Source organism: Camelina sativa, chromosome 13 (assembly GCF_030686135.1).
Source record: "Camelina sativa cultivar CO46 ecotype springtype chromosome 13, ASM3068613v1".
In the NCBI taxonomy this organism is placed as follows: Eukaryota; Viridiplantae; Streptophyta; class Magnoliopsida; order Brassicales; family Brassicaceae; genus Camelina; species Camelina sativa.
Genome location: NC_141892.1, coordinates 23,134,322 through 23,151,775, shown reverse-complemented (window position 1 = coordinate 23,151,775; position 17,454 = coordinate 23,134,322). Strand labels below are relative to the sequence as shown.

General features: G+C 29.0%; 1 protein-coding gene across 6 annotated transcripts; it reads left to right on the top strand.

Moving 5' to 3' along the window:
• The first annotated feature begins 5,080 nt into the window (after window positions 1-5,080).
• On the top strand, window positions 5,081-13,183 carry LOC104737251 (putative trehalose-phosphate phosphatase F). Of its 6 annotated transcripts, none has more exons than XM_087480289.1 (19): window positions 5,081-5,202; window positions 6,523-6,688; window positions 6,776-6,916; window positions 7,017-7,088; window positions 7,169-7,276; window positions 7,357-7,515; window positions 7,585-7,662; window positions 7,733-7,802; window positions 7,883-7,953; window positions 9,427-9,696; window positions 9,784-9,924; window positions 10,025-10,096; window positions 10,177-10,284; window positions 10,365-10,523; window positions 10,593-10,670; window positions 10,741-10,810; window positions 10,891-10,961; window positions 12,679-12,771; window positions 12,918-13,183. In XM_087480289.1, the coding sequence occupies exons 2-19, from the start codon at window positions 6,527-6,529 to the stop codon at window positions 12,984-12,986; spliced, it is 1,992 nt and encodes a 663-aa protein (XP_087336415.1). In that variant the 5' UTR covers window positions 5,081-5,202; window positions 6,523-6,526; the 3' UTR covers window positions 12,987-13,183. The 6 variants fall into 6 exon arrangements, with proteins under 6 accessions (XP_087336415.1, XP_087336413.1, XP_087336417.1 ...); XM_087480287.1 differs by having other exon boundaries at window positions 5,086-6,173; window positions 6,260-6,688; XM_087480291.1 differs by having other exon boundaries at window positions 5,088-5,202; window positions 6,419-6,688; window positions 9,531-9,696.
• Window positions 13,184-17,454: the final 4,271 nt, after the last annotated feature.

Genomic DNA, 17,454 nt, shown 5'->3' with positions numbered 1-17,454 from the left:
GTTTTGGAATAAAAACCTATTTTAGTGGTATTTATGACAATTACCCATTAAATAATAAATTTTCTATATGATCTTAACTACAATTTCTTTTATAAATAGAAAAATACACATTTTATTAACCCTCATATCTTAAATCTTATATAATATTTTTATTTTATTAATATTATTTTAACTAACGATCTCCAAAATTATAAAAAAAATATCTAAAAACAATATAAACTGAATCTGTGCGTAGCACGGAGTGACTACTAGTTTCTCATATCTTATTGTTCAAAAATTTGTAAAATTCGTATAAGTTATTATGAAATAATATATAATTAAAAAATATATAAATTCATTTTTGTTCGTGTAGTTTGACTTAAAATAGAGTAATAGACCATTGTTGGTGTAGCTATAAACTTTGCTCATTTACGCGTGATCTACCACGTTTTATGGTTAGCAAACAATCGTAATGTTGTTGGACGAATATCAGGTTTGACATATATCTATCTATCTACCCAGTTAATACAATTATCTGATATGTAGTCAACGATCTTGTTATATGATTCTAACTAACGACACCCTTATGTTAGTATTTTGCATTAGAAAAACTGAATCCGCAACAAACTACGATACTTGAATGAACAAATGTGAGACAAGAAAAAAAAGTCTTAAGACTAAATTTATCATTAAAAATCAATGTTCCCTTTTCCTTAGACAAATATCAATGTCTCCGATTTTGTCCCAAGACTCGATCCACGGATCTTAAAGCAACATAAACATAAACAAGTAGAAGAGAAGAGATAACCCAAAACCCAGAACTCTCTCACTAGAACTCTGTTTCAATCTATATCTCTCTCTCTAGACTCTCTCGAAGAAGAAGATGAATCTTCTAACCTCCTCGTCTTGTGTTCTCTTCCTCCACAAAAGAAGCTTCGAGTCTCTTCTCTTTAATATGAAACGACATCATACTTGCCTCTTATAACGTGTACTCACGTGTTTCTTTATTTCCTAAGAGATTATGAGATCCTCTGTTTCCAACAGCAGCTTCTCCTAGTGCTTCTTTCAAGTTGCGTAAAATGAGTCTCAAGCTTGAATCATACTTTAACAGATTCGTATTCAACAAACCAGTGGGACAAGGCATAGTACATTCCAGCTCGATGAGAAATGTACTAAAACATGCCATATGATTGGACGATTCAATCTCTAAAACTCATTCTATACAATTCATTCATACCCGTGACCAAAAAACAACCAACAATGTCAGGCCCATGGGCTGATAAAATTCGATCTTTTTCTTTGGTGATATTTTGATGGACACTATAAATCGCTAAATTGTAAAGCATCCATGAATGAAAATTTTGAAATCAACATGTGAAATACCAAAAAAAAAAAAAAAAAAACACAACAACAACAACATTAAACAACAAAAACTAACCAAGAATGAATCAGATAACACGATCCCGTCTACATACATGATCTAACCAAACCCAAATCACGTTACAATGACTGTTTTTGTTTGTAACAATCAAAACGGGCACTGCAGATGACGGTGATGCAAAATTTGGGTAACATGTTTAAGGTAGACCAATTTGTACATTTTTTTTTGTTTAATCGGTTTGGTTAAAAATTAAAATTCTAGTATAAATTTTAATTGAAAACAAACCAAAGCCATTTTGGTTCGGTTAATTTTTGGTTTGATTGTGTCTTATGTAGTTATGTTCATGTCTTCTATTATAAAATCGGTTTGATTTGTGTTCAACTCGATTATAATGTCTATCCTTAACCGGCAACTAATTTTCAGCGGGCCACCTGACTAATGTCTTTCATCAACCAAATGTGTTTGTGTTGCTATGATACATGGATAACAATAACATTACAGCACCACACCAACGAAAGCGATATCAAAGAACATTACATTAATAATCTTGTTACAAAAAGTTAACATTCGATCTTTTAATTACATTGTTTTCTTGTGTCGTGTGTCGTATTCAAATACTATACTATATACAAATATATTTGAAATAAGATTATTAGGGTAAAACCCACCAATAATAAAATCATTAATGAGTTTGGTAGGCAGTTGGCACCGTCGTCGTCTTTCTTCTAGTATATAATATATACTATAAGTTGGTTTAGCGTATGAATATGATTTAAAATTATAGAGAAGAAGAAAACACATTTATAAAAAAACATGGACTCAATTATACTATATTTTAGCTAAATTAATAGTTTAATACCACGAATTTTCAACACCTAGAGATTGTTTAACTTAACATGTTTGAATGGAATTACAAGAAGTAATCATGGACATGCATGGTTCAAAAGCTAAATTGTATAATTACTTAGAGTGCGTGACTACGTTAATGACGCAATTCTAGACATTGTTTATTCTTCTGAAATGATAATTATTTTATTTATATAGTACACAAACGTATTTGTCTCGATGAAAGAAAATAAAATTTTGATGTAATGGACACGAGAAACTGAGTTGACAGTTTCAATGGAATTTAGGGAAACTCGAAAGAAGATTCGTAGTCAGTCAGATCTGAGACTTATGTCTTCGTGACTCATCATCAATAAATTATAGTACTGCTTCTGTGATGCACGTGACAAAGATTCAACGGTTTACAAGAAACAAAAAGTTATTTGAACAAAATTGTGGGTTTTTATTATTTCAATAGGTGAAAAGATCTAAAAAAAATTAATTATTAGAAGAAATAATTCAGCAATTGCTTGTACCTTTTTTTGTCATATGATATAATGTTATTGATAATACTTGAAAGAATATACTTTGAAATACATCTTAAACTGACGAAAAATAGAGATATTTTTAAAATTTAAAGCTTAAAAAAGGGAGGCTAAGCCAGCGGACAAACAAAAAGTCCCTCGAAACAACTAAAATTACATGATAGAGAAGTTATAAGCTAGAAATGAAAGAGTACGAACCCAACACTAAGAACAGAGACAAACTAACAATATGATCAAAGATAAACACTATGTCTAAACAAACAAATCGAACTTATTTTCTGCAAATAAGTTGAAATATGATAAAAAAAAATTAAAGCTGAAAATGAAAATAACATATACTCTCTTCGTTTCAAAATATAAGATGTTTTAAAAAAGTTTTTTGTTTCAAAATATAGGATATTTTCAAGTTTCTATGCAATTTTTAGATTAATTTAGTATTTTATATTATACAGTATTGATTCTGATTGGTTAAATTTGTTAAAAATAAAGATTTTTTAATCTGCGTGTTTTAGTTAAAACATTCTATATTTTGAAATTGAGGGAGTATTTATCTCATCGACGACCAAAATATATGATTCGCAATTAAAAATTGCTTGTGATTCTTAACACCTTCTCAACTAACACCGTTTTCTGACCGTTAACTTTAATGTCAATTCTCAACTAGAAAAAACTTGTGATTTAACTAATATTACATTTTAGCCATCCATGATCCACGTGACTTGTACTTTTCTCCCCCTATATACACACAAGACCCCCGCGGCCCAAAAGCCCACGTGATCACCTTCCACAATCTCCTCAATTTTTTAATCCAATTCATATTTTTTTAAAGATATATAATATTTTAATAAAATAAAAAGACTTACAAGCTACAATAGTGAAATAAAGTAAATAAATAAATATTATTAGTAGCGAAGGTAGTAAAGTGAGAAAGACAGACAAAAAAAAGCAACTTCCTTTGTTGCCTTTTTTAGTAAGAAGGGCCCATGTAAGGCCCAACAAACACGTGGACGCGTCAACATTAAACTCCAACACGTGTCGTCTGCGAAGCTTTTAGTGCCTTTTGACTCATTGCCACATGTAAGTTAACGGACTAGCTTAGTAGCTTGTTAAACAAAATAACAACCACCATTAATTAACGCTTCTCACATTTTTTATTTTTAAGGAACTAAACCTAATTTTAACAAAATATTTTTTTAAGTAGTAAAATTTTTGGCCGTTGAATATGGTAAATCTGACGGCTGCTGATTCGTGGTCTTCTCCGTTTTATTTTATCTTCTTCCTCTTTGTTGTTGTCGTATTGTGTGATCGGCCAAGATTGATTAAGAAAGAAGTTTTGAAAAATAAAGGTGGTGCATTTAATAAATGGATTCTTGAGATCTTTATGTGATCCAAATTGAGAAAGAAATTTCATTACGTGAATTAACTTAAAACGCACACAGGTTTTTTAATAAAGTTAAAGTTCAAACATTGATTACAACAGGATCCACGCCCTACCAATAATAATAACTCAATAGTATCATATTTTCTTATACTGCTCAGATGAACATGGTATGCTACAAAAAAAATTTATAAAATTTTGTGAGAATTTATTTCGAATTTTTTTAGTTACAAATATTTGTTTTTAAGTTACATACATGTCATCGTACAAAAAATAGCATGAATGAATCACTGAAAAACAACTGTTCCGATGTCTGTTTTGATGAACACATTGCTTAGTAAAATAACAGAATAATTCAAATTATAATGGGTAATATGATCATCACCGTTGTTTTTTTATCAATTCTAAAAACATTATTTGTAACCTTCACAAATAAATGGGGAAAAATAAATCATGAAACGCTATCATAAATGTAAATATTACAACATATAGATGACCATAAAGATTTGTTTTCTTAATGAATAAACAAATTGTCATTATTTGCATTATATGAAGGTCGTCGATTCTAAGTTTCTAACCAACAACCGGACGAAAAATCGTTTTCATGAAATAAAATAATAACGAATATATGACTAATCAGTGACAAACTCATCACTTGTTTACTTTATTAAAAATCATGAACGTGAAACTGCCTATTGGTCTTCCAATAAAAATATGAGTGGCACATTTGGTAGATAAACTCAACATGGATGGCTTTTTACATAAAGAAAAACAAATTTGCCTTAACCCAAAAGCCAAAGCCAAAGCCAAAGCCAAAGCCAAAGAGAAGAAGAAGAGTCTATAAATACGAAAAACCCTCCCCGCATTATTCTTCTCCCCTCCCCTTTATTCTCTTCCTCCCTACATTCTCGACTCTCTCTTTATTAGGGTTTAATTTTCAATTTTAATCCCCAAAATCTCATTTCTCCACAATTTTTTTTTTTTTTTTTTTTTTTTTTTTTTTTTTTTTTTTATGAAAGGAATAAAAAAAATCTTCATCCTTGTGAAGATTTTTTCTCTCTCTCTCTCCTTCCTTTGAAGCTCATTTGAATCAGGTTCGAATTATTTTTTCTTTTTTTTTTGGTTTTAGGATTGAATTAATTAATTTTCAACGTTTCTTGCTTAATCATTTTGAGATTTTTTTTGGATCTTGCTCAGTTTTGTTTTTCTATTTTTTATTTTCTCGCACTCTGCAGTTTTTTTAGATCTGTTTCTGTTTCCTCGTACATTACAATATTGGTTACTGCCAAAAAAAAAAAAACACAGTTTAAAACAGATTCGTCGTACTTGGAAATAAAACACACGCAAATCTGTCCGTACACCTAAAACTCTGCGCCTCAAAAAAAATTCGTAAAGTTTTAAAATAATAAATTAACACCTATATAATTAAGAAACAGATGCACCATCTTATATTTTCTTCTTAATCTGTAGTAGACGAGTTTTATAGTTTAGCTTCGAAGAAAATATAAAAAATCCAAGTGTTCTATCAGTATTGGAGACTGATTTGACGTTAAATGTTTTGTACTTTATTATTTTAGATGTATATATATACGTGTGATTTGTCAAATTCTCTCGAGTTATGTTTTACAATTACAAGTTTGTCGGTGTTCTCTTTTAATATTAGTAGACCTACCCCCATTAATAAAATTTGGGTTAAAAGATGTTGAAATTTCCGGTACTTGTCAAACTCACTTGTCTCACTTTTTTTTTCTTTATTAACATGTAGAGAAAACTGATAGTAACATGAAGGTTACGACAAAACAAAACTACAAAAATTTCAACACATAAAACTTACTTTATTGAATTAAAAAAATAATAGTATTCAGTTGTAACAGAAAACATTTATTTTCCACTAATTTTTGTTTGAAATTCTTATAGAAGTTATATATTTACTGATTTCAAAACAAAGCATTAATAAAGGACCAATATATTTTACATTATAAATTACTTTGTTGATATGTTGGAGATTATATAATTTCTAACTGATTATAAAGTACTATGAACAATTGGAGATTATAATGATAAGGTAACGAAGAATCATTATATATGTTACTGAAAAGAGATTCAATATATTTTCCTGAGTCGTGTTTTTTCATTCTTCTTGTTAATCAGTTTTGTTTAATGGAGCTTTCGCCAACAAATAGTGACCAGAAAACAATGAAAGATGGTTTTTTATAGACAAACGAGTTGGATGAAGTTTTAGTTAAGATAAAGAAAGCAAAAAGAATAGTTCTTGCATTGAAGTATTGTTTAAACTTGTGGTTAATGAAGTTAAACTCAAACCACACATCCTCTGTTCTCAAAGATCAAGCTTCACCATCGGTTAACAAATCAAGACTCGGTATATCATCATCTAAATTGACACCTTCTGGTAGATTCATGATGGCTCAACAATTGAAGAAACCTGCGAAGCTCGATGATGTTAGGTCTAATGGTTGGTTAGATGCTATGATTTCATCTTCTCCACCGCGTAAGAAGCTTGTTAAAGATTTCAACGTCGAAGTAGCTCCAGAAAATGACTTTGCTCAACGTGCTTGGATGGTAATTACTTGTAGATGAAGTCTTGTCCATTCCTAATAAGTTTTTTTGATTCTCACCAAAATCTATTGTTTGGAATTGTGTGAACAGGTGAAATATCCTTCTGCGATTAGCTCGTTTGCACATATTGCTTCACAAGCAAAGAAGAAGAAGATTGCTGTATTTTTGGATTATGATGGAACTCTTTCTCCTATAGTTGATGATCCTGATCGTGCCATCATGTCTGATGCAGTAATTTAAAAGACCCTTTTGTTAATTACTTTACTTTGTTCTGTTTTTTTTTTCTTTGTCTACACTATGCTTAAAAGATGAATATTTTGTGGTCTTTCAGATGCGTTCTGCGGTTAAAGATGTCGCGAGTTACTTCCCAACCGCAATAGTTAGCGGTAGAAGCCGTGACAAGGTATAATCCTAAACCGTAAAACCGTCTCTTGTATTCATGGAATCATCCATTGATATATACATTTGTGGTTAATATTACAGGTTTATCATTTGGTAGGATTAACAGAACTCTATTACGCGGGTAGTCATGGAATGGACATAATGACTTCTTCTAATGATCCAAATTGTTTCAAATCTACTGACCAACAGGTTATAAAATGCATGATCCATTGACCGTGTTTTTGCTAAACGATGAAACATATTATAGCACGTTTTGTTGTGTCTATTAGGGAAAGGAAGTGAATCTGTTTCAGCCGGCTAGAGAATTCATACCGGTTATCGACGAGGTTTTTAGAACCCTTGTTGAGAAAATGAAAGATATTAAAGGTGCTAAAGTAGAGAACCACAAGTTTTGTGCATCTGTACATTACCGTAACGTTGACGAAAAGGTAATAAAAACAACATTTTGCTTTAGATTTTGATGAATTTGATACTAAAGATGTTTGTGTTTCTTTTAGGATTGGCCAGTTATTGCTCAACGTGTTCATGACCACTTGAAACAATACCCTCGTTTGCGTCTAACTCATGGGAGGAAGGTATGATTAAAGATACTTATAATTCTCATTTGTTTTCCAATTAACCCTTTACTCATTTTTGGTTATATAGGTTTTAGAGGTTCGTCCTGTGATAGACTGGAACAAAGGAAGAGCGGTCGAGTTTCTATTAGAATCTCTCGGTATACATTGATTGTTATAAATTCACTTTCGTAACTTCATGATCAATGATTGATCGTAATGTGATCAAAATCTTGTGTAGGACTAAGCAACAAAGATGATTTGCTGCCTATCTACATTGGTGATGACACAACAGATGAAGATGCATTCAAGGTATATTATATAGCTGATGTTAATTTCATATATATAGTTAACTTTGCTCACTTCTCCTTCCTCCACATCAGCATCCACCTAATCAATTTTTTTTACATAAAAAATACTTTTTTTTAATATTCATTCATAGCATATTTATTACTTATAATTAATAATAGTATACAATAAATAAACGAATTAACTAAAATTAATTAAATTATAAAATAGTATAAACAATAATATAATTTTTTAGTTAATAATAAAAATAATAACTATCTAAAAATGAATTAAGTAAAATAAATGAAAATTTTAAAATAGTAAAAATAATACTGTCAATTTGTTTTAGTAATAAAGTTATTATTAAAATTATAACCAAAAAATGATTATATTCCAAAATTTAGAATGGGTTAATGAGTTTTAGAATGTAAGTAAGATTTTAATGCATGGTGGAGTAAAAAAAACAAGTTATGTAATTGTATTTATAAAAATCTAAACATGAAAATAAAATTGAAGTGAAACATTAGTTTCTAAGAAACATTAGTTTCTAAGAAACATATACCATAAAGATTTATTATTAAATTTTACTTATAAGAAAGAAAAAATTAATTACTTAACTTAACCTAACTTAAAAAGTTTTGATCTAAAACAAAGACATTGTAAGGGGCATACTTTTTTTGGGAAAATTATGAAAAAATAATCTATCTAAAAAACAAAATCAATGGTCAAGAAATATAGAAAAATTATATATAAGTTGTTACAAAAAGTGGAATGTGATTTGTGTAGCATATCTCATAGGGTATATTATCAACTATAGTAATTCTATAACATGATATAAAACATTTATAACAAATATAACATATATATATATATATATATATTATCAAATGCTTTTAACCCAAAACATTAGTAAAAACAATAAATTTAAAGTACACTATGTTTCTTTTTTGTGAAGACGAAGCTGGAGTTGCATCACAAAATTAACATCTGCAAATAACATATGAAATTTTAGAAAAATATTTAACTTTGATTAGTGAATAGATATTCATTGTGGGGTTTAAACGTTTCATCATTTAATCATTCTTGACTTAGTAAGAAATTCTATTATGGCAGATGATGCATTTAGAATTCCTAATTGTAGCGACATAACATTAAAACTGTTCATAAAAATTTGTATATTCACATTTAATGTAGAATATCAATATGTTTAAATGGTCTCTATAATTAGGTCAATGATCGACATTGACGTTAGAACTTTTAAAATTATGTTTTCATGGGATACGAATATGGAATGAACTCTTTTAAAGATAAAAGGTCAGAAGATTGTCGGCAAAATTATTGCGACACTAGAAAATAAGTATTGTTTAAACTTGTGGTTCTTGCATTGAAGTATTGTTTAAACTTGTGGTTAATGAAGTATTGTTTAAACTTAAGATAAAGAAAGCAAAAAGAATAGTTCTTGCATTGAAGTATTGTTTAAACTTGTGGTTAATGAAGTTAAACTCAAACCACACATCCTCTGTTCTCAAAGATCAAGCTTCACCATCGGTTAACAAATCAAGACTCGGTATATCATCATCTAAATTGACACCTTCTGGTAGATTCATGATGGCTCAACAATTGAAGAAACCTGCGAAGCTCGATGATGTTAGGTCTAATGGTTGGTTAGATGCTATGATTTCATCTTCTCCACCGCGTAAGAAGCTTGTTAAAGATTTCAACGTCGAAGTAGCTCCAGAAAATGACTTTGCTCAACGTGCTTGGATGGTAATTACTTGTAGATGAAGTCTTGTCCATTCCTAATAAGTTTTTTTGATTCTCACCAAAATCTATTGTTTGGAATTGTGTGAACAGGTGAAATATCCTTCTGCGATTAGCTCGTTTGCACATATTGCTTCACAAGCAAAGAAGAAGAAGATTGCTGTATTTTTGGATTATGATGGAACTCTTTCTCCTATAGTTGATGATCCTGATCGTGCCATCATGTCTGATGCAGTAATTTAAAAGACCCTTTTGTTAATTACTTTACTTTGTTCTGTTTTTTTTTTCTTTGTCTACACTATGCTTAAAAGATGAATATTTTGTGGTCTTTCAGATGCGTTCTGCGGTTAAAGATGTCGCGAGTTACTTCCCAACCGCAATAGTTAGCGGTAGAAGCCGTGACAAGGTATAATCCTAAACCGTAAAACCGTCTCTTGTATTCATGGAATCATCCATTGATATATACATTTGTGGTTAATATTACAGGTTTATCATTTGGTAGGATTAACAGAACTCTATTACGCGGGTAGTCATGGAATGGACATAATGACTTCTTCTAATGATCCAAATTGTTTCAAATCTACTGACCAACAGGTTATAAAATGCATGATCCATTGACCGTGTTTTTGCTAAACGATGAAACATATTATAGCACGTTTTGTTGTGTCTATTAGGGAAAGGAAGTGAATCTGTTTCAGCCGGCTAGAGAATTCATACCGGTTATCGACGAGGTTTTTAGAACCCTTGTTGAGAAAATGAAAGATATTAAAGGTGCTAAAGTAGAGAACCACAAGTTTTGTGCATCTGTACATTACCGTAACGTTGACGAAAAGGTAATAAAAACAACATTTTGCTTTAGATTTTGATGAATTTGATACTAAAGATGTTTGTGTTTCTTTTAGGATTGGCCAGTTATTGCTCAACGTGTTCATGACCACTTGAAACAATACCCTCGTTTGCGTCTAACTCATGGGAGGAAGGTATGATTAAAGATACTTATAATTCTCATTTGTTTTCCAATTAACCCTTTACTCATTTTTGGTTATATAGGTTTTAGAGGTTCGTCCTGTGATAGACTGGAACAAAGGAAGAGCGGTCGAGTTTCTATTAGAATCTCTCGGTATACATTGATTGTTATAAATTCACTTTCGTAACTTCATGATCAATGATTGATCGTAATGTGATCAAAATCTTGTGTAGGACTAAGCAACAAAGATGATTTGCTGCCTATCTACATTGGTGATGACACAACAGATGAAGATGCATTCAAGGTATATTATATAGCTGATGTTAATTTCATATATATAGTTAACTTTGCTCACTTCTCCTTCCTCCACATCAGCATCCACCTAATCAATTTTTTTTACATAAAAAATACTTTTTTTTAATATTCATTCATAGCATATTTATTACTTATAATTAATAATAGTATACAATAAATAAACGAATTAACTAAAATTAATTAAATTATAAAATAGTATAAACAATAATATAATTTTTTAGTTAATAATAAAAATAATAACTATCTAAAAATGAATTAAGTAAAATAAATGAAAATTTTAAAATAGTAAAAATAATACTGTCAATTTGTTTTAGTAATAAAGTTATTATTAAAATTATAACCAAAAAATGATTATATTCCAAAATTTAGAATGGGTTAATGAGTTTTAGAATGTAAGTAAGATTTTAATGCATGGTGGAGTAAAAAAAACAAGTTATGTAATTGTATTTATAAAAATCTAAACATGAAAATAAAATTGAAGTGAAACATTAGTTTCTAAGAAACATTAGTTTCTAAGAAACATATACCATAAAGATTTATTATTAAATTTTACTTATAAGAAAGAAAAAATTAATTACTTAACTTAACCTAACTTAAAAAGTTTTGATCTAAAACAAAGACATTGTAAGGGGCATACTTTTTTTGGGAAAATTATGAAAAAATAATCTATCTAAAAAACAAAATCAATGGTCAAGAAATATAGAAAAATTATATATAAGTTGTTACAAAAAGTGGAATGTGATTTGTGTAGCATATCTCATAGGGTATATTATCAACTATAGTAATTCTATAACATGATATAAAACATTTATAACAAATATAACATATATATATATATATATATATTATCAAATGCTTTTAACCCAAAACATTAGTAAAAACAATAAATTTAAAGTACACTATGTTTCTTTTTTGTGAAGACGAAGCTGGAGTTGCATCACAAAATTAACATCTGCAAATAACATATGAAATTTTAGAAAAATATTTAACTTTGATTAGTGAATAGATATTCATTGTGGGGTTTAAACGTTTCATCATTTAATCATTCTTGACTTAGTAAGAAATTCTATTATGGCAGATGATGCATTTAGAATTCCTAATTGTAGCGACATAACATTAAAACTGTTCATAAAAATTTGTATATTCACATTTAATGTAGAATATCAATATGTTTAAATGGTCTCTATAATTAGGTCAATGATCGACATTGACGTTAGAACTTTTAAAATTATGTTTTCATGGGATACGAATATGGAATGAACTCTTTTAAAGATAAAAGGTCAGAAGATTGTCGGCAAAATTATTGCGACACTAGAAAATAAATATGTTATATATAGATTAGTAAAATAAGTACAACATTTATATAGATTTATCTTTTAATCTTCAAATTATATTTATATTCAATGATTCTTATTGATAAAAATTTTAACTAAAATCCAATGTAAAATCGTAAATAGATATAACAAAGAAAGATTATCTTCAAAAATATATATATATTGTATATCACTGAGTAAAGTAAGTTTAGTATTTATATAGATTTATTCTCAAAATTTGGAATGATTATATTTGAGTTCAACAATTTCTATTGATAAGAAATATTTTAAATCAAAATCTTGCGGGTATAAATTCTAGTTAATTATAGATAATGGTTATTATTTCTTAAATTGTGATTTGTCTAATCCAAAACAACATGATGAATCTTGCAGGTACTGAGAGATGGGAACCGAGGTTTTGGTATCTTAGTATCGTCTATGCCCAAAGAAAGCAATGCGTTTTACTCCCTTAGAGATCCATCCGAGGTAACAATTATTAAATCATTAACAATTTCAAATAGGTTAATGTATAAGTCTTATGTTATCTTGACGTGATGTGTTTTGTCCGTAATATGTTTACTTTTTCTGTATCTATGAGAAATTTGTTTGATTTGTAATAACTTGTTTTGCAGGTGAAGAAGTTTCTAAAGACTTTGGTGAAATGGGCAAAGTTGGAGAAGAACTCTACTGGATTTGATTAATATATTGGGATTCCTGATTGAATGCTTTAATTTACCTCTTTTTTGTTTGTTTAAATTTTCAGCTCTACTAGTTTTAGTCACAACTTCATTTATGATTTTTCATTTATCTCGTGGAAATTAAGTTGTTAAAGTTATATGTAAAGAGAGATGTGAATGTATTGCATAGTAAAGAAAGCAATACAAGGAAATTGATATAAGCTCAACCTACTTATAATTTTACAAATGGAACATGCATGTTTACGATATTAACTGCACGTTACAGTTGCCGTGAGTTTACTTAAGAAAATGTGTTTCCTCCTTAACTCGGTGAAAAAGTCCAAACGACAAAACACAGCCAGATCAGAGACGAAGGCAGTGGTTTAATTATCACCAATAGCTAAACGCAACCGTCATGTAGCCAAGTGATCTGAACGACTAGAGGAAGCGACAACATGGATGACTTGGAGGCTGAGAAGCTTTCTCTAGTTGGTAACTTGAGACACATGTGGAGAGATATGTTAGAGAGAGGATGGCATCGAGTAATCACAAATTTTTGAGAGATCCCAAAACGTATGCTTCCTCTTATATTGATGGGAGAAATGGAAATTATAAACTTTCAAATTTGGGATAATATTGATTAAATTATGGGGAAATTGGAAATAAAGGAGTTTTTTTAAAAACTTTTTCCATCTACAACTTTTTTAAAAAAGTTTGGTCAAATAGATTTTAGAGAAAAATTATAGTTTCTTTTGAAGATTGAAATTAAATTTTTAATTTTTATTAACTGAAATTAGAAGAAAAACAAGCAACCTTAAAAATAATTTTCCTTTTTTTCTTCACATTATAACCAAACAAAAAAAATTCAAAAACAAAATTCAAAAGTTGGGCTTATGGGCTTATTGGATCCATTTGTTCAAATATGAGTTTGGGTTTTGGGAAGGGAAGAAAAAAAATAAAAGTCGAGTGTTAGAGTTGTCTCCGCCGTCGTCGATGGTGAAACTTGACGAGAAATTTGGGTTCGTTGATTCTTCATCTGATTGCTCATCTTAGGGTTCTTGTTCGTTTTGGTCGTCGATTTTTGTGTTTTCTTTTTCTTCTAAATAAATCAAAATATACATTTTAAAATATATTAGAACATATCTAAACAATAAATACATAATCGTAACCATTTATTAATATTATTTTAAAAATATTTACTTTCCTTATTTCATTTATTTTCTTTTTATTTCTATGGCATTCTAAGTTTTTCAGATTCTAAATTCTAAATTATGTATGATATATCTTCTACTTCTTTTAGCATACATGGTAAAACATTGAAAATATATTCTGAATTGATGTTGAATGAACGAAAATGTATAATATATATTCTTAAGTTTGTAGAACAAACAAAATTCAGTATTCTGATGGTTTTAGAAAAAAAAACTCCGTCTAAACTTCGTAGAACATGTACGAACTGTAGAATGAATAATCTAAATGTTTCAGAACTTGAAAAAATCATAGAAAATGTTTTCTAAACATTTTAGATCAAAAATCATCAATATAAAAACTGATTTTTGACACCAAAATATTTTTTTTTCAAATTTTTTTTTTCACAGTTGTTTACTAACATAAGTTTTCTGTTTTTTTTCTTTGGTTTAAACTCTGAAAAACTTCATTATATCTATTAGTAGGGGTATTTTTGTCACAATTGATAATCTTCAAAAAAAACTCTTTTATATCTAATTTTCCCTTATATTATTAATTTCTGGAATTTTTGTTGATTTTTGTTGATTTAACCACTTATGACACATATTGTTAAATATACTGATAATAATATTTCTCGGTTTTAATCGTAAAAATAGTTCTCAATTCTAAATTCCACTGGTGTAAATTTTCCCAAGAGGAATGTTACTTTGAGGAAGCATCTAAGGGTTGATATATATATATATACGTAATTACGTATGCACCAGATTTTAGATTCAATTGTTAGAGAATACTTTAACCAACATAGTATTAGAATACAATCTAAATCATATTCAAAGTAAGTTTGTTATTCTCATGAAACCATGACCCGGCCCAAGGAGTCTCCAAACCAGAACAAAGTTCTGCAATGGACTGGACCCAAACGAATTAGAAAAGGTATGTCTTGACTTTAAATCATTTTTGAGAAAATCATTCCAAACACGACTACCAAAAGATAAACCATGATTCATACTGGACCACGTGTGTCCTCCCAACTTGTCAACTTGATCCAACTATACGTGTCTTATAATATGCATAATCTATATAGTTCTTCTAAACACACTTGGCAAATTATTATCTGGCAGATAATAAAAGATTTAGACAAAGTGAAATATGGTAATGCTCCTTTCTAGGTTAAAACTGTGTTATATATTGCAATGTTCGTGGTAAATATTTTTTTTCCACTGCAAATTACATAACATGTGATCACTGATCAGTAACTTAGTTATGCTTATCGTAAAACTGCAGATACTTCCAAATGATTCTTGGATCGCTGAAAGAATTTGCACAAACAACAAAATGAACTAGCCGTTGTAGTATATTTTATTTATTTATAATTTTAAATAACTAAATTCGTTGGGATGATTAATTCAACTACCACACACAAATCTTAGCTAAAGTTAGCTGTTGGTAATTACTTTACACATGTTCAACTAGTTGGCAGGTTTATTATTAATTTATTACAACTGCTCAATGTTAGAATAGCTCCATGCAAAATGTTTTTTTTTTCTTCTTTATTTCGACCTTTTTTAATTTCATTAATGTAGACAGAAATGTTAAGATGGAACCGGTAATGATTGTGTCTTTTATTTTATATATAGGTTAACGAATTTTCTAGTTCTGTATTTGTTTTCTTTTCACAATTCTGTTTTTTTTTTTGGGTTAGAATTGAAGGATACTTGAATCATTGAAAATTGAAAATACGTTCAAATTAAATTACGTTGCATATATTCGATTACAAGGTTTTAAATGGAACGAACTTATTCGCTTACGAAGGTATACCGACACTCTTTTGCAATATTATAGCTTTGGACGTTTTGGCAATTCACTGTTTTTACAACATGACGTGATGAAAACAAAACGATGTCATCCTCTCTCTAACATATCTAAAATTGGTGTGACTAAGAATTACTCTTAGAAAGTTATTACGCGTTAATACATAACTTAAGAAGATCTTTTCAGAACGATAAGCTTGAAAACAAAACGATGGAGATAAATTTTATCTTGATCATGCAATTAGAAAATGTTGATAAATACAAGGTTTTATACGAAATAAAAAAAATGAATGCAAAAAAATATGTGGATCCTATACAAATGTCATAACTCATATACATGGATGATGGATCAAATTTCATTTTTAAAAAATATATTTTCTTTTGAACAGAACCTGACCTGGGATGTTTTTATATTATCATCCGTCAACAACATGCAATTTTATATACTTCAACATAGAAGAAAATTCAAACTAGCTTTTATTTTTCTTGTTTGCAAAAAAAAAAAAAAAAAAAAAGCTAAAACGTACTATTTGGTGTTTTGTAAGAAAAAAACAAAGGTCAAAATTAGAAGGATCTCTTTCGTTTTGGCTGGCAGCAGTGTCACGTGGCACATCCGGAGTAGCCCACCGTTGCGTTGCGCCTCTCATAATAAAAATCTTATCTCTTTCTTTCTGACCTGACCTGAGAGATGCCTTTGGTCAAATCAAACCGGTCAATTATCAAATCTTCACATTAATCAATATTAATACAGTAATGTAACTGTAAAGTTACTTGTTTATGTTATTTATTTTAACATAAGCTTAAAGTTAGCACGCGAGCAGCATGTGATTATTGCGTACATGGTACATAATGCACTTCCCTAAACCGACAAATTTCTAACTCAAAATCTTTTTTTTTTTTAAGTCATCATTTATATTTCTTAACAATAATTCTCCACAATCAGTGTAAATTTGTTAGCTAAATCATCAATCAAAAATACGCGTTGGAATATATTTTTATAAGAAAACAAATTATGGTCTATGAATGGAAAATTTTACAGCTAATAATATATAATAAAAAATTAATTCGGTGGAAAATGAAAAAGAATATAAAAAATTGTCAACCATATGGGAGCCATTCTTTCTTGCTGGCATCATGCAGTACTATTATTATCATTATATCCGTTGGCTATGTTCTTTTTTTTTTTTTTTCAAGTCTGAACTTATTTTTCTTGGATTTTTCATAAATTTTATGTTCACCGACAAAAAAAAGATTAAATTTCTGTAATGGAGGATAAGGCATCTATAAAATGATTACATTCAGTAATTTAGTATTAATTAAAGAAAAGTATGAAGAATGTTATTCGAATATAAGATGCTAAAGTAATAAATGATTGTCTTAACAAACTCAAATAATTTGATTTTAGGGTATTTTCACTTTATTATTTCTTTTTAATTTAATAAGTAATTGCTTTTTAAAAAATTATTGTAGCTTCAAGTCGATTAATGCGAGGT